Raw genomic sequence first — 27,880 nt, 5'->3', positions numbered from 1 at the left:
GCTATTGCTCGGTGCAAAGGCTGAACTGAGAGGAAAACAGTGAAATTATCTTGTTGAGAACATTTTTATCACAATTGGTGGGCTGTAAAAATAACATTTTTAAATGAGGGGTGAAAGGGATGGAACAAGGTGAGATGCTCAAACGAGGAGAAAGTGTCCGAGGAAGAGAGATCAAGGTGTAATCTGGTGATAAGAGCCACCCCACCACCACAGCAATCTGGTGAGGTACAGGCAGTTGGAGAGGCTTCACTCAGAGGGAAGTAGTCAGGACCCCTCAGCCAGGTTTCCCACAAGGCCATCATACCACGCAATCACTCCCAATGAGGTCATGGATAGCACAAATGAATGAACATTCCGGTGGAGGATGCAGCAAAGGGCAGTGACAATCCCCTGGGAGTGACCACAGGGTCAGCACTGAGGGGGATGAGCTGAATCGTTGAATCCTACAGTGCAGAAGGAGGCCATTCCGCCCACCGGGTTTGCACCGACCACAATTCCTTCCAGCCTCTATCCCCATAACCCCATGCATTTACCCTAGCTATTCCCCCAGATGCTAAGGGGCAATTTAGCATAGCCAATCCACTTAACTCGCAGAGCTTGGATTGTGGGAGGAAACCGGAGCACCCGGAGGAAACCCACACAGACACGGGGAGAATGTGCAAACTCCACACAGATAGCGACCCAAGCCGGGAATCGAACCCGGGTCCCTGGTGCTGTGAGGCAGCAGTGCTAACCACTGTGCCACCGTGCTGCCCAGAGAGACATTAGCACGATTGACACCCAGTGGAAGGTGCTGGGTGAGAAGGTTGATACAGAGTAAAAAGGGGGCATTTGGAGTTTCTGTTTGTGAGGAGACAATGATTAGTGCCTCAATGGGCCTTTCAGAGGATGCCAGGAGCGACATAGAGAGAAGCTGTGGCTTATCTAAAAGTTTGGGACAATGGCAGGAGATTAAGAGGTTCGAGGAGCACTGAAAATTGGGTTGGAATTTGAGAGGGCAGAAGAGGGGTGAAATGATAGAGACAGGCAACAGAAGAAAAGAAGCTAAAAAAACCCAGCTTATGTGGAAATAGAAGTGACGGGCTAGGATCCAGAGCAGGCGCCAAAACACACATGTAAAAGCTCACAGGGTAAGCTCAAGTTACATAGGCTTCAATACATAGCAATTATTAGGATAAATATATCCCGGTAGTAAGCAGGGAATAGAAAGGAGAAAATAAGCAGGCATTTAGAGTTAAGGTCAGATGTTCCATGGTGGGATAAAATTGTTTCTGATGGTTTTACCGTTAGAATTTTTTAAATACCAATACTACCTGCATGCTGTTAATGAATTCAAGTTTGAACATTTGTCTTGACGTCAGTGTTTAATTTCAATTAAATTGATTTGTCATTTGAGTTAAGTAGAAATGACATATGAGTATACACACATGTGGATATTTATTTCATTTATTAATCCATATTTCAATTTAATAATTACAGTTGTTTGTGTCCCAGGAATTATGTCTTTATTTGAAATCAGCATTATTGCTCAATTCAGATTAGCTGACAAGATATACAATATTAACTTATGTAGATGGCTCCTAACAGTTACACAAAATTTCAAACCTTTACTAATTTAGGTTTTGCAGTATTACCTGTTAAAATAAAATATTCCAAAGAAGTTCTTGTATCGTAGGACTACCAGGATGATAGAAGGCAAACTAGATGGCCTTTTCTCATCTCAACTATTCCTATGTTCCTAACGACTTATTTTGGCATAAAAATGGTACCACACTTAACTCATGATATAGTCAAACATTGTTACAATATAACCTTTCATTTCTACCCTTATTTCCTACTGGTGAAACAAATTTATTTCTGTTTTTTCAATGGAAAATTTGCCATCACCTTTTCATACTATACCATACTATTAATGATTTTTTAATTATTTTGTCTCAAGTGATTAAATACAATAAATATAAATAAAACTGTGATTCAATGATGCCATGCTCATTATCATACTCATTCTACTGGCCCTACAAATACTGTAACCCGCTCCACTGTCGATGATGAATCGTGCCAACCTGTTGGTATAATATTAATTATTAACTTTGGAAACCAGAGAAGCCACATTGGAATTCTAGGTAGAAGAATGTTACTAAACAAGACTATTTTTTGTTCATTTCTTTTGATATTCGTTGGAAGTTTAAATAGTACTTGTTTTCTGTTTCCCCATGTTGTGTTCTTTTCCCATTTCAGAGTTCTGGCGTCTGAGTGGGAGCCAACGGGGCGTACGCCTTATGAATGCCACTCCGAAAATTGTTTACATCTGCAGAAAAAAACACAGTAAAAATGTAGTAAATTAGAATAGGACAAGAATAAGTTGATTATACATTTCACATAAGTCGCTGTGAAAAGAAAATACATTGTTATCGGTTCCCAACCAGTAAAACCTCTGGGCAAAATGGATGTTTCTGAAGAAGAGACTAACGCAATCAAGTTACTCTATGAGAAGCAAACTAAGCTGCCGGAAATTTATGACACTATATTGTATTCTGTTATATTTTTTTATATCAGTAACTTACTTCCATCTGAATAGGAATGATGACATATTTAAAATAATCTTAAATAAATTATGTCTAATCATTTTCACTGCAATTATAGGACAGGTTGTTACAGGATTCGTAGTCTATATTATTAATGTATATCATGTTAAAAGATATATAATTCTTAACCTCAACATTTTGTTGTGCGTAAAAGATTTATTTTTATTTAAGTAGTATATGTTTTAATAGTTCTTAATATGTACTTGAGTGCCAAATATCAATTAAGATTTAATTTCTAAAATGTTCTCCCTCCAAAAGCCAGTTTTGAAGGAAAAAGTTGGAGCGTTGCTTTTGAGATTATTTATTGGCAATTAATAATTACATGACTGCGCTGGTGTTATCTCTTACATTGGTAATCAAGTGATTATTCTATATGCAAAAGATCATCTAGATCAATGCCAGTGTGCGAGGGTAGACAGTCAGCACATTTCAGTTTGTAATACAGTGACAGTACCATCCATAGATTGCTGTTAGCCCGAAGTTCATGATAAACATCAGTCGTCATGTTATAAACATTCCCTCCCACTTTCAGAAATCCATATAATTAAGAACCACCTCGCATCGAAGTTTTGAGAGAAACAACTAGTGTTCCAATTGTGATATTCATGGAGAACAAGAAAGACAGATGTGGAATGCAGTAGGAACAAAAGGTAAGCAGAGACATGCAGCAAAAGTTCCAGACAAATGTATAGGGGGGTGCAACACAGGAATATTACACTGGTCTCGGCCTTCGACCAGCGAGTGATGATTTGAGAAAATACACTTACCTAGTAGAATTTTGAAAATGTACTTTGGCTGTCTGATCTTGTAATATCACAGAGTGAATATAAATTACATCCTGCCGCTAGCAATAGCTTTTCTCATTGTGTATGTCTCTGTAATCAGATGTGGTTTAAGCATTCAACTGAACTTGTTCTACATGTAATGAAGCAAATAAAACAGAATATGTCAAGTTTAAAAGTTCTTTAGGGGCTATATTTAGTGTGAGACTAATTTTAGTTAGTGTATTTCTCCCTTCTCTACATGGGAACATTCCCCTCTTACTGGCACAACTGGGGTACAAGCTAACTCGATGTAAATCCACATTCTTGTAAACATATAGATTTAAATTTGATAATTTAGTATGATGTAAGGTTACACTCACAGCAAACGCAGAACTTGTGTTATTTATCAATGAGAAACTTACTTAACTGTCTGAAAAACACGTCAGATCAATTCCAAAGGCTTCACTATGAACATTATCTGCACAGGGATATCTGATTGCACCAACTCCACGTCATCTAAGTAAAATCTACCTTACCAACATCTGGATCAAACCTGGAATTTTCTCTCGTTATATAATAGACTAAACTACAATAAATGTATGAAGGACCAATGTTGGATCCAATCCTATCTATCATCAATTTACTGTACTAATAACAAGGAAATACTACTGATATTATATCATGTTCCCTCTTTTCAATATCTTTTCCACCTGCCATAACTGGCCAGTTTTAAACTGAAACTTAGAATCAAGGCCAGAGCTTCTCCATGTTTCATGCCACTATAACCAGCTGATACAGACTTCGTACTTCTTGCAGAATGTGATTTTTATTCCTTCTCCCCTGAGGCCAAATATAGTGGTTGGTTGAGAACTCCCGAAACTCATTCAAACTTCAACATCTACATCCAATTGCCAGGCAGCTTTTCTAGTTGAACCCTTTTCCCTTCCTAATTCTTCTTCATTTTAGAGCAGCAACCCTGTACTCTGAACATCAAGTGCAGGTGGCTTTTATTAACTGACAAATGCAACCTTGTTTGCAAATGTCACATCGGTATTTATCAAAGTAACCTCTTTCAATTTCACCTGAGTTTCAATTGTAATTAATTAACTGAAAGGGATTGTAGGAATCATAAAGTAATATTTTAATAAAGAACATTAGAACATAAGAGCTAGGAGCAGGAGTAGACCATCTGGCCCCTCGAGCCTGCTCCGCCATTCAATAAGATCATGGCTGATCTTTTCGTGACTCAGCTCCACTTACCCACCCGCTCACCATAACCCTTACTTCCTTTACTGTACAAAAATTTATCTATCCTTGCCTTAAAAACATTCAATGAGGTAGCCTCAACTGCTTCACTGAGCAGGGAATTCCACAGATTCACAACCCTTTGGATGAAGAAGTTCCTTCTCAACTCAGTCCTAAATCTGTTCCCCCTTATTTTGAGATTATGCCCCCTTGTTCTAGTTTCACCCGCCAGTGGAAACAACTTTCCTGCTTCTATGTTATCTATTCCCATCATAATCTGATATGTTTCTACATGATCCCCTTCATTCTTCTGAATTCCAATGAGTAAAGTCTCAGTCTACTCAGTCTCTCCTCATAAGCCAACCGTCTCAATTCCGGGATCAACCTAGTGAATCTTCCCTGTACCCCCAAACTGTCCTACAAAAGCTCACAACTAAAGTTAAATTTTAGGGAGTTCTATTGCTGCTTACGATTAAGTATTCCACAATTATCTGGAAGCGTTTCCTCTAGCCTTAAAGATGCTGAATTATCCATAATTGAAGGTGCTGAAATGGCAAGTAGAGAACAGAGGTCAGCCATGGTACAGCAGCAGATTTTGCATGCATTACAGCAGAGGGGAACTTGGTGGTACAATTAGATAAACTTGATGCATCAGGATGAGCACAATGAAGACAATATAAATGAAGTCCATTCCACCATGGAAATAAGTTCACATCAATAGCCTGCTATCAAATACAACACCAATTTTGTATTCATCTGCTACTCATGTTTGGTTAATGTGCCAGTCACAAATGGTTAAGTACAGAAAATGAAAAAGTCACCTCGGTGCAGTGAGGAGTGCTTATTTGCATTTACCTTTAATTAGATTAGAGTTGTATATGTAGAATTTATATTGCATCTGATCCATGTTGCATCATTGCTGTGCATAAGTTATTATTCTGTTTCCCAGCACTGTCATCTCTCACTTAAAGAAAAATGTTGCACTGTGTAGTGCCCTATCATATTTCTTAAAAGCATTACATATGTACAAATACTTGTTAGGGGGCATTCATACATTAAAAATTGAACAGTAACAACATATTATGAAACTATAATAAATCTTTCCTTTCAGGAAGCTTACATGCAGATCTTTCAGAGAAGAATATGAAACTCTATAACTGTGATTGATCACAACACAAAGTGTGGAATGTGGACCCATTGAGATTCCCCCATTGTTAACAGGAACTATTTGTATGACAGTTTCTAAAGTCCTTTCTCAATTTGTCTAAATCCTTGGGGAAGCAGTAAATACAAATAAAACTTCTAAGAAAGGAAGAAGATTTATACAGCGCCTTATCTGGATCTCAGCATTTTATAACTGAGTAGTTCTGAATGTTTATGTGGGCGAAAATGTGAACATCCTCCAGATAATATTGCCACATCCTGGTTATCTGGCATTATCTCAAATGAGACTTGAACCCACAACCTTCTGCCTGCTGAACATTATCCCCTACCCCCAATTGGGGTAGATCAATTCTGCAATGACAAATTTAGAGCATGCATTTATATGGAATTTTGATTTTTTTTATTACATTAAAATGAATAGCAATGCACCATTTTTAAACATGTTTATACTTCACAATTAACTGTGGCTCTTGTTGCTGGGTCAGCGCGTTACATTCCCTACCTAACGCAAGCATGGAGCCCCACCAACATAAGCACTGCAACAATCCATGAAGAAGGCCCACTATTACTTTCTCAGGGTCATTACCTTGGGCAATAAATGTATCTTTTACTATGTTGCTTGCATCCCATGGACAAACTTTTAAAATTACATTGTGTAATCAATCAATAGCTCTCTTGGTGTCCCTCCCTTAAATATCGCTGCCAGCTTTGAAATGTACTCTCTTCTCCCTCCAAATATTGTGCTCTTGCCTTCCCCACTCTCCCCTCCTTCCACTTCAAGACAACATTGCCCACCCCCTCTCTCAAGAGCCACCCTTCTCAGATTGGTGCTATTGTACATAATAGGCAGAAATTAATGCCCATCGTGTGCATTAGTACCAAGTACAGGTGGAGCACCAGCAGGTGGGAACTTGGTGATAGAGCTTGGGGAGACTCTTATTATCTCCCCACCACCCCCACACCACCTCCTCCTCCCCCCCCCCCCCCCCACCCCCCCACCCCCGCCTACCATTACCACCCCCCGCACCACTCCCTCCAATCTAATAACCTAATTTTGGTCCACTAATGTCCAGTCAGTCGTCCCAGAACCTGACTGCAACGAACACAGACAAATGACATGTATGCAGAGCACATCAAAAATCAAACTATACCAGTTTACAGTTGTCCCATTGTATTTGTGCCAGCAGACCTGGAATCTGGGTCTGTATGGTTTTGTCAAGTTAAAGTTTATTTATTTAGTCACAAGTAAGGCTTACATTAACACTGCAATGAAGTGACTGTGAAATTCCCCTAGTTGCCACAGTCTGGGGCGTCTGTTTGGGTCAATGCACCTAACCAGCACGTCTTTCAGAATGTCTATCAGTACACTATAACACTAAATCTTACATGTAGGAGGAAAATCAGCATTTTATTTTAATGTCAGAATCACAGAATTTTTATAGTGCACAAGGAGGCCATTCGGCCCATCAATTCTGCAATTGCTCTCTGACAGAGCATTCTACCTAGTCCCACTGCTCTGCCTTATCCCTGTAACCTTGCACATTCTTTCTTTTCAGGTAACTACCCATCATTGTTCATTTGGCTTATTATAATGTCACAGAAATGAAGGAACTACATTGTGTAACATAATTCATTCAGCAATTGATTGTTTGACTTAAATCAGTGGAGCCAGGAGGTGGTTTTTAATGAACGGTTGTTCCCAGGGCTTCACCTACACTGCATCAATTTTCCATTCATTCCCAGTTAAGGCAGGCACCTCAATGTCACCAGCACCCAATCATAATATTGAAACAGACTTTCTTCTGTAAAGTGTATCAACTTCAGGGGCACACGCAACAGGAAGATGGACATCCTACTCTGTTGAACTACTGCCAAAGGAGCAGGATCAGAGGAGATTTGGTCTACTATTATACTTTTATAGTGGTCTAGTGTTTGTACTTTTAACCTATTGATGGGAGACACCTTGTTACATTTGGCAGCCCTTTGTCTGGAACCTCACCTGAACTGGCTAACCTATCTAACGGATTAAACTAAAAGGTTTTATCATAAAGTGGCATTTGGACTAGAGGCTAGTGCTGCTCAAACAAGTTTGTGATTTGAAGGTTGCTGAACCCATTCCAGTTGTGTGCTAAGCGTGATACATGCTTTCCCTTCAGCACTCCAACATTAGGAGGTAAGCATTTATGTGCTTTGTTGGTCGTAAAGGAAATTTAATAACATGGCTTCAGTTGTGCCTCACGTTTAAGAAGAAAGGCACAGAAATCTTGCAGCAGCACCAACAGTAGAGACGGAGCATCCTATTTTCTCTAACGTTAGCTGGGAGTAAGGAGACTTGACAAGAAGTCACTAATACTGTCGTTGACAGCAGTACAGAAACTCCTAATTCAATGTGAAATGTTCAGTGATCTCACTGGTAAAAGATTGCACTGTAAGCTTGTAGTTATACAGTGTAGGAGCTATTAGTGGCATGAGCTGTTCACTTCTATCCATCCTTACATTGGCTAACGACCCATCATTGTCCATTTGACAGCACTTTACCCTTCCTGGATTCTCAATATCCCACCATCACTTCCTTCAGCAAAGCCTTGAATGTATAAACTCCTTTCACCTATAGCCCACCTTCTTATAGTTACTGTCAGGATATGAGCAATGGTGACAGAGTTGCATTTATTGCTAATCTTTTGTTGCCCAGAGAAAGTGATTATGGGTCTTCTCTGTGGATCTTGTAATAGTGGTCTTCCTATGATGGTATTTGGGATAGTATCCAGCAATTCCTAACCTGCCACGATGAAGGAATAATAATATATGTCCAAGTCAGGATGATGTATAGCTTGGGTGGGAACTTGGAGGTGGTGATTTTTCACATATTGTTGCTTGTTTGTCTTTCTCACATGTAGAGGTCAGAAGGATTGTGGTTCTCTAAAATTAACACAATGATACATTTAGTCTCCATGAGGCTAATTTTCCATTTTTCTTTACAGGTCAAACGAAGGGGGAATAGTTTAAAGTTTTTTAAAGTTTATTTATTAGTGTCACAAGTAGGCTTACATTAACACTGCAATGAGGTTACTGTGCAAATCCCCTAGTCGCCACACTCTGGCGTCTGTTCGGGGTACACTAAGGGAGAATTTAGCATGGCCAATCCACCTAACCAGCACGTCTTTTGGACTGTGGGAGGAGACCGGAGCACCCAGAGGAAATCCACACAGACACGGGGAGAACGTGCAAACTCCACCTGGGTCCCTGGAATTGTGAGGCAGCAGTGCTAACCACTGCACCACCGTGCCACCCTAACAATAGACAACCTTAAGATGAAGGCATCATGACAGTTGCTGAGAAAGTGAGCATTTACTTGCAAAATTCACTGTCAATGCTCTTAAACTGACTGACTGACACATTGACTGCTAACCACTTTGATTCATGAATATCCCACTATGGTATGTCGGAGAAAGGAACAATTAGAATAATATGTGTGCAAACAAATGACATCCTGGATTTTACAGGATAAATTGCTTTGGCTGGCAAAATATTCATCAGTCACTCTCCTAATGTATCAATGGGCAGGTTGATTCTTACAGTCTATGCACTGGTGCAGGCTGACACACCTGAAACAAGATGAGCTATCTGTAGGGTTTGTTTCAAAAAATTGTGGAAGTATTACTGCAGCTACAACATGCAAGATAAATGTTCAAACAAGAGCTCATAGCTGAGTGAGAGCAAATGCAACATAACATCAGGAACTAAATTCAAAATGAAAATGTCTATAAAACTTTGCCTATTTTAATCTGTTTTTAAATTTAATTAGCCTGGCAGTAGGGTGCGAATTCAGAATCCGGTAAAACAATAACTAAATGTGTTATGAAGCTGAGGAACTTTTCTTATTAATGGGGAGAAAGTTTCATTGAACGGTAAGGTTTACACAGAGTGAGGACGATTCTTTGTTTTGGACCTTTGGAGGACAGCATTTCTTAAATTGTGCCAGATAAAGTACTTCAATGTTTGGTGTGGTGTATCAAACACTAAAAGAACAGGTGTAACACTGGGCAGAAGTTTTTCCATCCTGCCCGTCATGCACCCGGGACAGGACCATGCAAAGGTCTGTTGACCTCGGGTGGGATTTTCTGGTCTTGGAGCGAGCGTGGCCGTGTCAAAGGAAAACTATTTTCCATCTAACTTAACAATGTACCTCAATGTCAGCACAACACCCCAACTGCACAAGGATAGCTTTTTCACTTACCATGTACTGCCACTGCGACCCAGCAGAATTGGATAGCCAAGTTAGTTTTATTAGGTGTAGTTGTAAGCTTTGAAGCAGCAGTGTACTTACACATGGATGGACAGTGACAGGGTTTTATCACATTTACTGGACCACTATTTCATGTACTCCCTTTCACTGGTATATTCCATAAATGATCCAGTCATATCTGCAAAGTCCTCCAGAACAAGGCTGGTGGAATCCTCACCAATCAGGTCGTTGCTGTCTGGCCATGGTTTTTTAAAGGGAGACTCCTGAGGCCTAAATGAACTCTGCGGAAGATGATGGGGACTCTCTGCAATCTTCTCCTTCTCAGCTTCAGCGGAAGGTGCTAACACATGGTAAAGACTGGGGAGACGGATGTCGTAGCGGACCCCACCCCTGCAGTAGAGCTTGTCAATAAGTGAGTAAAGTTTATCTGCAATGTCATTTCCAAGCATCACAGCAAAAAGGCGTGCAATGTAATGATGTTTAGCCAAGAGCAGGTATAGCTTTCTTCTCTTCCAAGTCACATAGCAACAGTCTGTTTCAGCTGTCAGGGTCACCTGCAAAACAGATTGAGATGTTCAACCACGTAAGTATAACTCAAACAAGTTTTTTTTTCCAAGATGGCGCCGGAGTGAGGTGACTTCTTGCAGCTGTTCCCAGCATACTTTCTAATTCTATCTTTTACTCTCATTACCTACCTTGCATTAAGTTGATCTTTCTCTACATCCTAGCTATGACTGTAACACTACATCCTGCACTCTCTCGTTTCCTTCTCTATCAACGGTATGCTTTGTCTGTATAGAGCGCAAGAAACAATACTTTTCACTGTAATAAATCAAATCGAATCAAAAGTTCTCGACAGATCCAAATTTTCAGTATCAGCAAGATAAAGATAATTCGCTTGTCTGTACACAAGCTCTTTATTTTAACAGGGCCAACTATTATTCATTTTCCATACCAATATTCTCACAAAATCATGCCAGGCAGCCTTGCCAACTAATGTCTAAGAAATTCAGGGGAAACATGCCCAAAATTTCCCCAATATGCACTCCCAGTTAGCAAAGCTATCTGCTGAGAATGTGCATTCCTAAAATTGTCCCCTTTGTGTTCAGATTAGAAAGAGAAATAAGGCCACACATGGATTTTCTTAAGGAGATCAAATCCAATTTTTTGCAAGTTTTATGTGGCAAGATGGGGGAAAATGTAAACATAAGTGCCTTAAAATGAAGTCCATTGTGTCCATAGCAAAAGCACTCCAGTTAGCTTATCTGGGCTAAAGCCCCAGCAGGTTCAATATATGGAAATTAATAAAATAAGAAGAGAAATGTTGGAAATACTATCATTCAAACAAAGAGTTTCTCTATCTGTCTATAGAGAAGTGTAGGTTTAATGTTTCAGGTCGAGTATCTTTAGTCAGAACAGCTTTTGGATTTTTAACACCTGCTTTTGCTTTATTAACATTCAAATTGTGGATGATTTAAAGTTGTTTGTACGCAAACCAGTCTAAAAATTATTGTTGAAATTGAGAAAAATCTTTGTGACCACCTGTTACCTGCTTCTTACAGTCTCAACCAAGGATGGGCTAACAGGCTCCATGTATTGTCCATCAGAGAATCTATCAGAAGTGTTATCTTATTTGTAAATATATCTATCTTTTGGTCAATATGTAGCATTAACAAATCTTGTAAGTAGATTTGAGAACATGGTTGTCAACTATGAGGTCTCCAGTACAATACACTGCAGCTAAGGGGAGGGGTGGGGTCTGTTTAGCTCAATTGGCTGGACAGCTGGCACATAATGCAGAGCGATGGCAACAGCATGGGTTCAATTCCTGTACCGGCTGAGATTATTCATGAAGGCCCTGCCTTCTCAACCTTGCCCCTTGCCTGAGGTGTGGGGATGCTCAGGTTAAATCAATACCAGTCAGCTCTCCCCCTCAAAAGGGAAGAGCAGTCCATGGTCACCTGGGACTATGGTGATTTTACCTTTTACTGCAGTTAAGGAATAATTGTTAGTGCCAAGGTACATTATTCCCTCACAGCATGCATAAGGGTTTGTGTTCATAGGAGTTCAGGTATGCTAAAGCAAATTGTTCTGTTTTTGCTGTGGCCATAAATTATTATTGGTAGAAGAAAGAATGTCCACAAAATTTTGAGATCATTGGTCAAATACTTCAGATAGGAGTAGAAAATTTGCCTTTGTTTTCTAGTTCTTTATGGCCTGTGATGTCAGCAGCAACCTACTGTGAAAGCTCAGGCTCCTGAGGCTCTGGTGCTCAGAAATGTCGAGAGAGCAGACCCTCTGTCTGTTAACCCTGCGTTAGGGTCTTGCCTCTAGGAGCTGGATCTTTGTGTCCACTCTCTCTCCTCTGGAACAGCTTGTGGTGAGGAAAGGCAGGCATTGCTGGTATTAATGTTACTCTTCTTGTTCTTCATCAGGTATGTACTGCATAACCTACAGCCATGCTGTCATATTTTTTACCAGTTCAGGGGATGTGTGCGTCACTGCCTGAGCCAGCATTTATTACCCATAACTAATTGCCTTTGAACTGAGTGCTAGGTCATTTAAGAGTCAACCACATTGCTGTGGGTCTAGAGTCACACCAGGTAAGGCCAGACCAGGTAAGGACGGCAGATTTCCTTCTTAAAGGACATTATTGAACCAGATGGGTTTTTAACAACAATTGACAAAGATTTGAAGGTTAACATTAGACTTTTAATTCCAGGTTCTTATTGAATTCAAATTTCACCATCTGCCATGGCAGGATTAGAACCTGGGTCTAATTATTAGAACATTATCCTGGGTCTATGTATTACTAGCCCAGTGACAATACCACTGTCTCCTCCAGTAAAAACTGACAGCAAGAAAATGCAGTTGAAGGTGACTGAAAAGCAGAACAAGTGAAGTGGCTTCAGAGAAGTTGGCAATCATCTTTCAGGCAATGAAAGCACCCTCTGAAAAGTCACCCTTTGAGCAATGATCCTCACTCGGCCATGACCATCTTCACAGGTTAAAAAGGTTTCCCAGCCTGTCAATTTCACATTTGCTATTGTTCTCTCTCATGGTTGGCCCTCACAAGTAGCTGAGGGAAACATGCCCTCTGGCTGTTCAGGTCAAAAGCACTTAATTTTCAATTTGCATGATCTAATTAAGTTCCTGACAATATCAAAAGTGCACCCCACTCTCTTTCAAACTCATATCTGGTCTGAAAACTCAGCAGTGCACCTGGAGTTGTAGACGCCAGTTTTCAATCAGAGCCCGACACTGACAAATTATGGGAAAATTCCACCCAATGACTCATTTCCAACAGGCGTTCTGACACAAAAATTTGCACAAACAGAGTTTCCTTGATTTATGGTGTCAGCTACACCACACAGTATCAATCCTTGTAATGTGGAGATTAAGAACAGAGAATGTCATCCCCTTGGATAGCTCCTGGTTGCTAGTTGTTAACAGTTCTGGTGTCAGCCTTGTGCTCACCCTCTTAGTTGCACATGATTTTGGGAAACACCAGAAGGGATAAATATTGAAGGATTTGTACATCGTATGCAAGACTTTCGGTCAAATACTATTTGATCTCCATGTCGTTGTACAAAGGAGTCAAGATTAAATGTAGTCTTTGGGTGGAACAGGATTAGACAGCAGAGAATAATCATAGAATCACAGAATCCCTACAGTGCAGAAGGAAGCCATTCGGCCCATCAAGTCTGCACCAACCACAATCCCACCCAGCTCCTATTCCCATAACCCCACATATTTACCCAGCTAATCCCCCTGACACTAGGAGCAAATTAGCATGGCCAATCAACCTAATCCGCACATCTTTGGACTGTGGGAGGAAACCGGAGCACCCGGAGGAAACCCACGCAGACACAGGGAGAATGTGCAAACTCCGCACAGACAGTGACCTGAGGCCGGAATTGAACCTGAGTCCTTGGTGCTGTGAGGCAGCAGTGCTAACCACTGTTAGGCATACAAATATACTTTAGTCTCAGTTTTAAATTCATATATTCTGCCCTTATTTTAACATTTCCATTATAAGCTCCTGCTTCCCTCATTTACAATGAAAACCGCCGCCTATATAAAATTTGTTATGAAAAGTTGATAGGGATTGCAGACAGACATACGTTTTCTTAATATATTCATGAAAACAGATAGATACAAGAATTTAATTACACGGCTAAAGCACAGGTTATTAGCTTGGCAATTCACTTTAAACATTAGACAAATGAAAAAATATTGAATTACTTGAAAATTGCCTTCTTCATTAGGCCGCAGAGATTCCCATTCTGGAGAGTCAAGGAACTGATAGGGAAAGATATAGTGCAGAAACTGCTGATCAAGAGTAACACGAACCCTATGAAACACATAACATGATTTTGTTTACAGTTAAGGAACATATATTTTTGACATTTAGTGAATGTAAAAATTCTTTCAAAGTTATTTTCTACCCTTTCCTGATTTGAGTTTTCCTGCACCGTGCAATGTTCACAGCTACTGGAAAAGTGTTACAGTCCCATATCTTTACCAAATCCAACCTAAATTCAGAAAACTGGAGGTATGCACCATTTCATCATCTTTAATTCTCCTAGCTTTAGCCAGCCTTAATTGGGAAGTGGAAGAGTTGGGCACTACAATGCAAATCAACTTAGAAAGGTTTTAAATTTTGATCCTCCATTGCATTTCTGAGTCACTTCAAATGATGATCTTAACTTGCTTCCATTGCCCTCATGCTGCTTGAGGTCTGGAAAAGAATCATGGACATGGGTCAACTAATGCTGAGCCAGTGACCAAGGCTACAGAAATTATAAAGTTGGCACATATGAATCAGAGTAACTGATGATATTTGTGCCACATGTAATATAGGGCGGCACGGTGGCAAAGTGGTTAACACTGCTGCCTCACAGCCCCAAGAACCTGGGTTCAATTCCTGGCTTGGGTCATTGTCTGTGCAGAGTCTGCAAGTTCTCCCCGTGTCTGCGTGGGTTTCTTCTGGGTGTTCCGGTTTCCTCCTACAGTCTGAAAATCCTGCTGGTTAGGTGGATTGGCCATGCTAAATTCTCCCTCAGTGTACCCGAACAGGTGCCGGAGTGTGGTGACTAGGTGATTTTCACAGTAACTTCATTGCAGCGTTAAGGTAAGCCTATTTGTGACACTAATAAATAAACAAAACAAAATTGCCAAGGAGCATTGCCACAACAGCAAAATTTCTAAACACAAAGCAAACTGCGTCTGTAAGACTACCAGTGAGGTGAATTTGACAGTGGATGGTTCAGCCAATGATTTCCCTGCCTTTGCAGCTGAATGCATTAACAAACGCAAGCAAAACTGTGCTAGCTGCCAATTCAATAAACATGGCTTTGTCAAGATAACTGCAAAGTGGGGATGGGGCGAAGAGTTATTTTGGGCAGCTATGACACTGTCAATGGTATCCGAACCTTCTTTGGAGGAATCCAGAGTTGCTGCAAAGGTTAATTATGAGATGTAGTGCATTGTGAAAGTTGCTTTCTAATCTTTTCACAGTATGTGGGCATCGCTGGCTAGTCCAGCAATTTGTATGAAGTGTGTCATCAGTCATCTTTAGATGTGTTGTTCTGGGCTCATGACAATAACAGATCTTCTGGCATTCTTCAACAAACTTACAAAGGTATATTCAGAATTGGAAAAATCATTACAATGAATTGGCTATGAACCCAGTATTGAGGAACAATAACATGGAAAACTGCACATATTGAATATTGGAAATAAAGAAATTTAATGCTAGAATTACCCAGCAGGTCAGGCAATATCTTGCAAAGCAAAAGACAGATTATGACATTTTAGGCCCTTTATCAAGATGAAGCTTGAAACGTCATCAAGCATTTGAGTAAGAAATTAAAAGGAAATGGAGAAAAATAAAATAAATCAACAATACGCAAAATAAAAGTGGTAACTTCAATCACATGCAGCTTCCTTCAGGCTCAGGTGTCTGTCCAGGAGGCTGGACTGGTTTGAACTCTCAGTAGTGAAACCCATTACAGAGGTGGAGTGATAGGATAACTGACCTGCAAAGATCCATTGGTATCAGAGTTAATAAAGTTGGTGGAGTGTGTTGTGCAGGTCAGAAGGTCCTAATGAATCACTTCACACACAGATATTGACTGTGCACTAAATGGTCCATTTACTGTTGGGTGAGGCATGATGAGCGGAAAGTAGTGAAACTTCAAACTGCTGATGACTCTTACTGACATTCTAACATGGTCTAATGGGCAATACGTATGTTGGATGGGTTAGAGACCCATGTTGTAAAAACAAATTGCCTAGATTTTATTTTGAGGAATGCATAGGGTAAACTGTAGCTGTAATCGGCACTCTCTCACTTCCTTCTTTATGAATGGTATGCTTTGTATCATGCGCAAGAAACAATACTTTTCACTGTATGCTAATATATGTGGCAATAATAAAGCAAATCAAATCAAATCAAATCATAAAGATGGGTGGTTGCCTTCCACCTCAAATGGCCATGGTTTGCGTTGTGGCGGTGGACTCAATGTGAAGCATGGCCTGGTGTGGCTCAGACACCCCCACTCTCAGATGGCAGTCTCTGCTGCATTTGCTGCCGAGGAAGAATGAGAATGATGTACTGGCCTCTCGTTCCTCTGCAACAGAGGATTTGGTTCAGATTGATGCATCTCTCACTTTCTCTTCTGTTGTCTGGGGAAATGCCCGGCTTCTACTTATAGCCCCACTTCAGTGACCTAAATGAGATTGGAAATTCATGAATTGCAGGTTGCACCTGCACTTAAGCACCACATTGTCATCACTTTGCACTGTCAGTATACCTGAGATCCATTAATTGGACTGCCCTTAATTCACTAAAATGAGGAGAGCGTAAAACTTTGTATGGCTTTGGGCCAATAATGAACATACTCTCCACACTGAAGGAAATAGTCAACAAGACACATTAAAGCTGCTTAAATAGTGTTTTGGGAAAAAAACATCCATTCCACCGGTACACTAGGGGAAAGGGGGGGGGGCACTGAAATATACAACATAGCTGCTCACTCACTGCCGAGCATTCAGTAATCACTCTCAACTTTCCAGCACTACATTAGGTTCCCAATATGTATTCGCTGTGAACTCTGAATTGAATTGTACTGAAAGCTGAGACGTTAAGGATCAAACACAAGTTACAGCATAAATTGTGCTTGATCTTCGCCCCCCATTACATTCCTTTCAAATTTCGGCAGCATGTCATGTTTCTAACAGAATGAAACCGATGGCAGCTGAAAATTAAATGAGTACTGACTACTTTTTGACATCAATAAATGGGCATTTTATCCCCACCCGTTATCGAAAAAGAATCGAAACGCAATGTTATTGATTAAAGCACACGCGTTTGTGTCACTGAGGGTGTTTTAAACTGTATTTGATTTGATTTATTACTGTCACATGTATTAGTATACAGTGAAAAGTATTGTTACTGGAGTTTTTAGCAAATTAATTACTAATACTGCGTTAAGTACTGCTTACATTTTAAAACAAAAGCCGCTGAAAGAAATGTTGACATCCGACAAAGTGCAAACACCAACATGTCCCCCACGCCCTGTGTGTTTCTAATGCCACTCAGTTTGAAAGGGGCAGCCTCCACCTACCTGCCTGCCAACAGCAGAGACAAGCGGTCGATCGCGGTTTTACCCTCCACGGCATAGGTCTGGTCGCAGGCGAGACTCAGCACCTCGGCTTCGCAGCAGCTCACGATCTCCTTGTAGACGGTGAGCGGCACATCCAGAGGGCGGAACATGGCTTTGTAAAGATTGGCGAAGTCTTCCTCGAAAGTCACTTTCCTCAGCCGGTAGCCAATGTGCGCCAGTTGGACCAAGCACAGCACAAAAAGTAACAGACTCCACAGAAAGATGTCCACTCCGCACGCATCGACCCAGCCCCAAATAGACTGGATGAAAAAACCAACGCCTAAAAGACTGAATATATAAACTAGACCATAAAAGCCACTGCCACTCATGTAGCCCAGTGTAAACATAACATTGGCCAAGTGGTAGACCGCTCCCTCAGTGCCATTTTTCAAAACCTTACACTCAGCGTCATCGTTCAAGATCGTTTCCATGAAACTTGAGTTATCCCTCAACATTTTTGCCCCGAAGTCAAACTTGGGAGATTTACGGTTTTGAGTGAATCACACAATAGCCCAGACAGACAGAGGGAACGCAGTGTGTGCATGTAGTGTGTATGCGTGTGCGCAAGGAGAGAGAAGAATTTGTCTTGGCAACTGAGCTAAGTTGCATAGAAAAGGTTACCATGTTTGGAGTTGAAATCCAAGGAGCACTGAGCGGGAGGGAGGGAACAGATGGCACTTAACATAACTGTGACACTGACTTGATAAGAGATTGCTTCCAACTTCAAATAATAAGCGCCTAACTCAATACAGCTTACTTTGTGTAAAACATAAAATTATTAGGACAATCTCTGCAAAGATATATATCCCACAGCTCAAAGTCATTCTGCTAAGCTGTACTGCTACCCTTTAACACTAACATTTAAAAAAAAAACTCTCGTAGACATCTCTACAAGCAGGAAGGCTCCTGATAATGTCTTCTTTTCTGTAACGAGAACCGTACAAGTCACATTGCACAGGTTAAATTATATTTATTTTACTAGCCCTTCTAAACTGAGCTTGTGTGTGTCAGAACTGGGGTAGTAGTTTAGCATCTGAGGACATTGTGGGTTCAACAGCCACATAATCGAGGCTGACACTTCAGAGCAGTACTGAGGGAATGCTGTATTGTTGGAGGTGCTGTCTTTCCATGAGTTCTGCCCCCTCAGGAAGATGCAAAAGGGATCTCCAATCATATTTGAAGTCCAGCAGCAATGTTGTCCCAAATCTCATAGAAAAGAAATAAATGATCAACCCTGATTGATTTTTTGTATTCATTGTGGGATATGGGCATCGCTGGCTGGCCAAGGGCAGCTGAGAGTCAACCACATTGCTGTGGCGCTACAGTCACATGTAGGCCAGACCACATAAAGACAGCAGATTTCCTTCCCTAAAGGACGTTAGTGAATCAGATGGGTTTTTCCGACAATTGACAATGGTTTCATGGCCACTGCTAGATTCTTCATTCCAGATTATTTTATTGAATTCAAATTTTTAAAGTTTATCCACCATCTGCTGTGGCAGGATTCAAACCCTGGTCCCCAGAACATTAGCTGAGTTTCTGGATTAAATAGTCTAGTGATAATACACTAGGCCATCACCTCCCCATTTCATTGCTATGTTCCAATTTTAGGAGTGCTTTGTTTGTTATAAAGGATTTTGAGACTGGGATAAATTAACATTTATTTTGCCCACTTTTATCTTCAAAAGTCTACCATCTCGGTTATTTTTACGACATTGCTTTTTTCTACATTTCAGGATATGAGTGTTAACAAGGCCACACCTTGAGAATTCTTCATTAACTTTTTCAATCCAATGTGCTCCCACACTGATGTTAAGTAGGGAGTTTCAGGGTTTTGACTCACTGACAAAGAAGGAATGTGATATATGTCCAATCACAATTAAACTCAGGGGTGGCACAGTGGTTAGCACTGCTGCTTCACAATGCCAGGAACCCAGGTTTGATTCCCAGCTTGGGTCACTGTCTGTGTGGAGTCTGCATGTTCTCCCTGTGTCCGCATGGGTTTCCTCTGGGTGCTCCGGTTTCCTCCCACAGTCCGAAAGATGTACAGGTTAGGTGGATTGGCCATGCTAAATTTTCCCTCAGTGTACCCAAACAGGCACTGGAATGTGGCAACTAGGGGATTTCACAGTAACTTCATTGCACACCTACTTGTGACACTAATAAAAAAATTTTTGTTTCTATTAACCTAGCTATTAGCTTTACATGGAGTTCCAGGATTTTGACTCAGCAACAGTGAAGGAAAGGGATAAAAGGATGATCTGTGGTTTGGAGGGGAACCTGAAAGTGGTTGTGTTCCCATACATTTGCTTTCCTTGTCCTTCTAGGTGGTAGAGGTTGCAGCTTTGGAAGGTGCTGTTGAAGGAGTTTTGCTACAATGCATCTTGTGGATGGTACATACTGCTGCCACTCTGTGCTGGTGATGAAGGGAATGAATGTTTAATGTGGTGGATAGGATGCCAATCAGCAGGCTGCCCTGGATGGTATCAAGCTTCTTGAATGTTGTTGGAGCTGCACCATCCAGGCAAGGGGGGATATCCAATCACACTCCTGACTTGTTCCTTGTAGATGGTGAACAGGCTTTGTGGAATCAGGTGAGTTGTCACAAAATTCCAACCTCTTTTCTGCTCTTGTTGCCATAGTACATATATATATATGGCCAGTCCAGTTTAGCTTTTGGTTAATGGTAATCCCCTGAATGTTGATAATGGGGAATTCAGCAATGATAATGCCATTGAAGGTTAAGGGTAGATGGTTAGATTCTCTCTTGTTGGAGATGCCCAACAACTATGTGGTGCAAATGCTTTAGTATAGCGGGCATAGCTGCAATTTGTTATAGAGAGTACAGGAGTTTTTATACAAGTACATAAAATAAGAAGTACTCTTAATAGTTTAGAGGAGTTACCAATGCTTTTTGTGCTTACCAAATTTCACAAGAGAGAGAAATGTAAGGAATCACCTAACTCATGACCTTATGAATCTTATGGCAAATTCCATGAACGGGCAGCACGGTGGCACAGTGGTTAGCAGTGCTGCCTCACAGCGCCAGGAACCTGGGTTCGATTCCTGGCTTGGGTCACTGTCTGTGTGAAGTATGCACATTCTCCCTGTGTCTGTGTGGGTTTCCTCTGGGTGTTCTGGTTTCCTCCCACAGTCCAAAGACGTGCTGGTTAGGTGAATTGGCCATGCTAAATTCTCCCTCAGTGTACCCAAACAGGTGCCAGAATGTGACAACTCGGGGATTTTCACAGTAACTTCATTGCAGTGTGAATGTAAGCCTACTTGTGACTAATAAATAAACAAACTTTACTTTTCTTAAATAGAATGTTACAAAGGAACCATCCTTTCAGCATCCACCCTGTCAAGTCCCCTCAGAAATTATGTGTTTCAGTAAGATCACCACTCAATCTTCTAAATAAACTCCAATGGATATAGGTGCAGCTTGTCCGACCATTCCTCATAAGATAACTCCCCCATCCCATGTATCAGTTGAGTGAGCCTTCTTAGAACTGCTTCTAATGCATATTTCTTAAATTAGGAGAATGAAACTGTACACAGTACTTCTTAATCACTTACCTTCCTAATCACTTGCTGCACCCACATGCTAACTTTTCTTGATTCATGCACCAGGACACCCAGATCTCTCTGCATCTTAGAGTTCTGCAATCTCTTTCCATTTAAATGAAGTGCTGCTTTTCTATTCTTCCTGCCAAAGTGGACAAGTTCACATTTTCCCATATTATACCCCATCTGCCAAACACTTGCCCACTCACTTAACCAGCTAAATCCCTTTGCAGATTCTTTATGTTCTTTTCACAACTTACCTTCTACCTATATTTGTGTCACCAGCAAATTTAGCAACCATACATTCGGTGCCTTTATCCAAGTCATTGATATGAATGGAAACAGCTTAGGTCCCAGCATTGATCCCTATAGCGCTCCACTCTTCACATCCTGTCAACCAAAAAGACCCATTTATCCCTACTCTCTGCTTCCTGTTAGCTAACCAATCCTCTATCCATGTAGGATATCCCTGCGCCATGAGCTCTTGTCCTGTATTGTAAACTTTGATGTGGTACCTTGTCAAATGCCTTCTGAAAATCTAAATACAGTACATCCACAGGTTCCCCTTCATCCATGTTGATTGTTACTTCCTCGAAGAACTCTAATAAATTTGTCAAACATGATTTTCCTTTGACAAAATCATGTTGATTTTGCTTGAGATTTTCTAAGTGTCCTGCTGTAACCTCCTTAATGAAAGATTTCTGCAATTTCTATGACAGATATTACATTAACTGACTCTTTCTTTGGAGGCTGTGGACAGATTAGAGGATGACCAGGGTCTTGCATTTTACAGAAGACTTACATCTCAGAAGTTTTGTTGACAGATACCTCATCAGCATGAATCAACTGATGATAATTCTTGCACTATGATGAGTCTCTGACTTGCACATCTTAACATCTTGTAGCCACAACACATGTACATGCTCTGACACTCCAAGGACCCTGTTCAGGGAGTTTCATTAGCTCTGTATCACTGGGAGGATATTTCTTGAAGTATCTTAGCATTCCTCTTATAGTAATATTTTGATTTTGTTTCACCTTATGTCTCCCTCAGTTGAATATTTAGACTGGAGGCTCTTCTACCTACTACCCCTACGTCTCTGTGCAGGACTTGTATCTATTTATTTTGCACCAATGTTACATCAATCTAACAGAGCTAGAAACTCTGATAGGTCAGACTGCTTGCTTATTTTGAAGTGTCATTTCACAATATTAATAGCATTCTCAGCATCACCAATAGTAAGAAGTTTTCTTCTTGATTTTCCTTTGTACTAGGTATGATTCCAACCAGTGGAAAGTTTTCCCTGATTCCTACAAATTTTGACCAAGATCCTTGATACTACATTTGGTCAAATGCTGCCTTGATGTCTAGGGCAGTTAATCTCAAGTCACCTCTGCAATTCAGCTCTTTTGCCAATGTTAGGGCCAAGTTCAGGATGAGGTTGGAAACTGAAATATGTTTGAAACATAGCACGCACAGCCAGATCAGCCAGTACTGATATAATGTTACACAGATTATAACAACAGACCATTCAACATTACATGATTACAACTTTATTATTTTTTGCTTATTTAATCCATGACATTACAGCTGATCACAGGAGAATCTAAGAGTGCAAAAACAAACAAGAATGATCCCACTCTTAAAGGCGATAAACTATGAAGATAAATTAGAGAAGTTAAAGTGGTTGCATTGAGGAATGTTAAGTTTTAAGAATCACCAATAAAATAAACCCAGAATATAATTTTAAGGTCAGTGAATCCTCTGGAGCAAGGCATAAAGCAATTGTAATGGGACCTGCTGTGCATCGTGCTCATCTTGACTGTTTAAAATTAACCAATAGTAACAGATAGGAAAGTATAGCTTTTATTTATCTTGCTTTTTTGCAATAGAATGGTCACATTCAAGACAAGCTCTGTCCAAACCAATTGAAAAAATCAGAAGAGTAGTCAGAGTGTGAGGAAGATTAGGTCTTGAAGTTAATTATAATAAAAATAGTGTGCGAATATCATGACTTAGAAAATCCTGAATAATGAAATCATATCAAAATATTGGAAAAGATCAGAAAAGCAAAAGACCTCGACTACATATCAGTAATGCACAATTATTAGTCTACTTAAAAAGACCTCATACATTAAGGACGTAGAAAGCTTAGGCAGTTGCTGCCTGCACTGACAGCTGCTACTGTCACAAAACAGAACCAGATACAAGTAGCTCTCAGAAAAGAACTGGAATCGTGTACAGCTGTGACGACACAGCTGCAATCTAATGCAGCAGTTCAGTTGTCTTTGTCCTTATAAATTACAAGAAACTCTTGAATTACAATACTGCTTTCCAATAGGCCTCTGTTGTGTTCAGAATTTCCAGCTATTTGGCTCAGAGAGAATTTTTGGCTTTAGCTAATACGGTTCTGAGATGAAGATGGACTCAAGTTTCTAATTGTTAATTCCCAAAGGCACAATAACTTTGAGAAAAAAGAGCAATGCAGCTGCAGAAACAGATTGAAACATATTCACAAGTTTTCCCCAAAACCAAATCAGTTTGAGGCAACAGCAGGAATCATTTCCATAAAGTTTAAAGTTTATTTATTATTGTCACAAGTAGCCTTACATTAACACTGCAATGAAGTTACTGTGAAAATCTCCTAGTCGCCACACTCCGGCGCATGTTCGGGTACACTGAAGGAGAAATTAGAATGGCCAATGTACCTAATCAGCACGTCTTTTGGACTGTGGGAGGAAACTGGAGCACCCAGAGGAAACCCACGCAGACATGGGGAGAATGTGCAGATAGTGACCCAAGCCGGGAATCGATGCAAGACAGCAGGGTTGATTGCTAGGGAGGTCCTTGTGCATGTAGCCACTTTTTTTCTGTTGTTTGCTGATTGAAGCAAACAATATAGATTCATTTAAGGAGACGCAAGGCAAGCTTATGGTGGAATATGCTGATGGAGTTAATTGAGGAAGAATGGGCGGAAGCTGTGTTGGAGCATAAACACCAAGAATGATTGGTTTGGCCAAACGATGTTTTATATTCTATGAAATTCTCTGCATTGGGAGGACAGTCTAGTATTTGTGGGCCCCAGAGCAGGTGGTAATCCTGGGGAGAAGAGGGACATGAGGTGCCAGCTGACATTATTGGAGAGATCTCATTTCCTCACATTTACTAGGTGGTCTGCCCTAACCTAACCAAATCCACTTCCTAGCTGGCAGGTAGAATTAGGAATGTGATGGAAGGTCTTTCTTTGTATTTGGTAGGGATTTTTTCTTGATTTCTTGAAGTTCTGCAAAGAAATATTGAGTTATGCAGACAGAGGTGCTGTTCTGGTTTTAGGTGATTTCACAGTGGAGTTGATATCCATGGATGCAGTGATTGGCCCTGTTGTGCTGGAGACATCCACTCAATGTTTTATCGTCTGGCCACGCTCACATCAAAACCAGAGAATCCCGTCTGAGGTCAATGGACCTTTGCATGCTCTGCCCCCTACCGGCTATAATTCCCATGGCCGGCGGGATGGGAAAATTCTGGCCATTAAGTCTGGTGCCTAATTTTCCAGATTAAACTTGGACTGTGCTTGTATGGAAGCTTCCAGAACTGTCCTTATTTATTTAAAAATGGACACTGATAAACTATTAAGATGGCAGCTAAGGGAGTCAGGTGACATCTGCAACTTCAACCAAGACTATCAAGCTTCCAGAAAGTTCCAAATTAAATCATACTGGGTGAGGTTTCCCCTTTGAATGGACATGCCTAGACAACACTCGTTTGTGGAATTCACACCTGGTATTGCTTGAAGCATACTCCAAAACACAGAGCCAATGGACTCCGAGACTCTCTGATTCCAAATTTTCAATATAACAAATGAAAGCTGATGAAGCCAGTTATCTACAAGTTAGGTATAAAAAGAAATCTTCTATTGTACCTAAATGACCATTGATCATGTGACTAAAACTGGCTCTCTGATACTGAAATCCTTTTATCCCAATACGCAGAAGAGACCTAGGGGAAGACTGCAGAATAACATTGACAAGAACACAGCCACATTTGCCTTTTAAGAACTGAGAGGCTTACGAATCTTCCAAAAAAAACTGCCTTTTGATTTCAAAGCTCTGAGTTAATCTATAAAGAAATTAGACCTACAACAGCCACGGATTTCTGACTTCATGACCTGAGGCGGCACAGTAGCACAGCAGTTAGCACTGCTGCCTCACAGTGCCAGGGACCCGGGTTCGATTCCTGGCTTGGGTCACTGTCTGTGTGGAGTTTGCACGTTGTCTGCGTGGGTTTCCCCCGGTTTCCTCTCACATTCTGAAAGACGTGCTGGTTAGGTGCATTGACCTGAACAAGCACCAGACTCTGGCGACTAGAGGAATTTTACACTAACTTCATTGCAGTGTTAATGTAAGCCTTACTTGTGATTAATAAATAAACTTTCCTTCTCTTTGAAGGAATCCTGCATTAATCCTGATATTCAGTCACATGAAATTATTAGAACTACAATTCAAGAGTGGGAAAACCTTCCTTTTTCAATGGGCTTACAAAGACACATGAGCAGTTAATGATTTTTTTGGTTTAATACTTGTAGATGTATCAAACTTCTTTAATTGTATCATTCTTGAGTGTGTAGTGTTTGATTGATGTAGTGTTTAGATCTTTCGGGGTGAGTGTGTGAATAAAATAATCCTTTTTGTTTAAACCCATGAAGGCCTGCTGGTAGTTCCTTTAAATTGACCACACACTAATGGAGGTTTAGCGACACACACCTACCTTTGCAATAATAAACAACACCGATTATAGGCAAATGTCTGTGTGGATTCTGCACGTTCTCCCCATGTCTGCATGGGTTTTCTCCAGGTGCTCTGGTTTCCTCCCACAGTCCGAAAGATAAGTTGGTTGGGTGCATTGGCTATGCTAAATTTTCCCCCAAACAGGCACCGGAGTGTGACGAATAGGGGATTTTCATTGCAGTGTTAATGTAAGCCTACTTGCGTCACTAATAAATAAACTTTAAATCTATTTATTTCCTTCTTAAATACATTCAGTGATTTGGCCTCCACAGCCTTCTATGGTAGAGAATTCCATAGGTTCACCACCCTCTGATTGAAGAAATTTCTCCTCATCTCTATCCTAAATATGGCCTACCCCATATCGTGAGACTGTGATCCCTTATTCTAGACCCTCCAGTCAGAAGAAACAACATTCCTGCATCCACTCTGTCCAGCCTTGTCAGAATATTATGCATTTAAACTAGATCCCCTCTCATTCTTATAAATTCCAGTGAATACAGGCCCGGTCAACCTAATCTCTCCTGATACGACAACCTTGCCATCCCAGGAATCAGTTTAGCATGTTTACAGATACGTCAAAAGTAATTACAAGACACACTCACAAATGTTGCAACCATTTCAAGTGAACATCTTGGGATAGTAATACAAATAATGAATAGAATCATAGAATCCCTACAATGCAGAAGGAGACAATTTGGCACATCGAGCCTGCACCAACAACAATCCCATCCAGGCCCTATCCTCGTAACCCCATGTATGCATCCACTAATCCCCCTGACACTAAGGGGCAAGTTAGCATGGCCAATCCTCCAAACCTGGACATCTTTAGACTTTGGAGTAACTTCAAAAGTACTGGGAATTTTGCAAGATTGAATGCCGCCCTTTATAAAAATAACTGTGTGGCTAAGACAGTCATGTGCTCATACGGTGCGAAAGCGATGTGGGTCAGTTTTTATGAAATTTTTAGCAATTAATTAAAGTGGTATTTTTATAGTTCCCTGCTTAACAAAATTATAAAAACAATCCTCTTAACTGAAATTAGCTCAATGATTCCCAGCAGGCATGAACTGAGTCTAGTTCTCTGTAGACTTTGTTTCAAATTTCACCCCTTTCCTCACTTTCACATGGTATGTCTTTGATCCTTCCCTATGCTTCCTTGACTTCTTTATATCCATTTCTGCGGACAAGCTGTCATCCAAAATCTATGTAAGCCCAGTAACTCTGTGTGGATTATGCTCTCCCCACCCCCCCCCCCCCCCCCCAACTCCCCCACCACTCCTCTTCTCGTAAAGACTCTGGCCAGAATTCTCCCGTCCTGCCCGCCATGGGAATAGTAGCAGATGGTGGTGTGGGGAGGGGGGGGGGGAGGGTTGGTGAGGAGTGGGGGGGAGAGTTGGCGGTGTTGGGGGGGTGGGGGGGGGCCATACAAAAGTCCATTGACCTTAGGCAGGATCCTCCGGTTTTGAGGCGAGCGTGGCCGGAGAATCCCGCCCTCTGTTTTATTCTCCCAGATTCTCCCTTTCTGTTCTGAAAATGCCTCTTTCCACACCAACATTTACAATATATCTTCCTTTTCCTTAATGGAGGATTCCCCTGTGCTACTTTGAATCCACAGAGTGCAAACCACATCTTTTCTTTCTGTTAAAACCCACACCCCTAACATAATTAAAACATTACAACCAGGTCTTACTGTATTTGGGCATGGACGGCTTCAGTATCTGAGGAGTTGCGAATGATGCTGAACATTGGGCAGTTATCAGCGAACATCTGCACTTCTGACCTTATGTTGCAAGGAAGATCATTGATGAAGCAGCTGAAGATGGTTGCAACTAGGACACTACTCTGAGGAACTCC

At 40.9% G+C, this 27,880-nt stretch overlaps 1 protein-coding gene across 2 annotated transcripts; it reads right to left on the bottom strand.

Moving 5' to 3' along the window:
* Window positions 1-1,432: 1,432 nt before the first annotated feature.
* popdc2 (popeye domain cAMP effector 2) lies at window positions 1,433-18,250 on the bottom strand. Of its 2 annotated transcripts, none has more exons than XM_078232979.1 (4): window positions 17,636-18,250; window positions 14,250-14,358; window positions 10,086-10,558; window positions 1,433-2,308 (listed from the first exon to the last, which is right to left on the bottom strand). In XM_078232979.1, the coding sequence occupies exons 1-3, from the start codon at window positions 18,127-18,129 to the stop codon at window positions 10,130-10,132; spliced, it is 1,032 nt and encodes a 343-aa protein (XP_078089105.1). In that variant the 5' UTR covers window positions 18,130-18,250; the 3' UTR covers window positions 1,433-2,308; window positions 10,086-10,129. The 2 variants fall into 2 exon arrangements, with proteins under 2 accessions (XP_078089105.1, XP_078089106.1); XM_078232980.1 differs by having other exon boundaries at window positions 10,222-10,558.
* Between the last annotated feature and the right edge of the window lie 9,630 nt (window positions 18,251-27,880).

This window comes from Mustelus asterias, chromosome 17 (assembly GCF_964213995.1).
Source record: "Mustelus asterias chromosome 17, sMusAst1.hap1.1, whole genome shotgun sequence".
Lineage (NCBI taxonomy): Eukaryota > Metazoa > Chordata > Chondrichthyes > Carcharhiniformes > Triakidae > Mustelus > Mustelus asterias.
The sequence above is the reverse complement of the archived record's forward strand: the minus strand, read 5'-3'. Positions and strand labels throughout refer to the sequence as shown.

Bases quoted from the DNA above. Each gene is read 5' to 3' on its own strand.
- popdc2 (XM_078232979.1), bottom strand. From the start codon at position 18,129: ATGTTGAGGGATAACTCAAGTTTCATGGAAACGATCTTGAACGATGAC. The intron at 14,359-17,635 runs GTAGGTGGAGGC...TGTGTTTCATAG, and splicing joins TCTCTGCTGTTGGCAGGCAG to GGTTCGTGTTACTCTTGATC. The intron at 10,559-14,249 runs GTAATTCAATAT...TCTGTTTTGCAG, and splicing joins ATGAAGAAGGCAATTTTCAA to GTGACCCTGACAGCTGAAAC.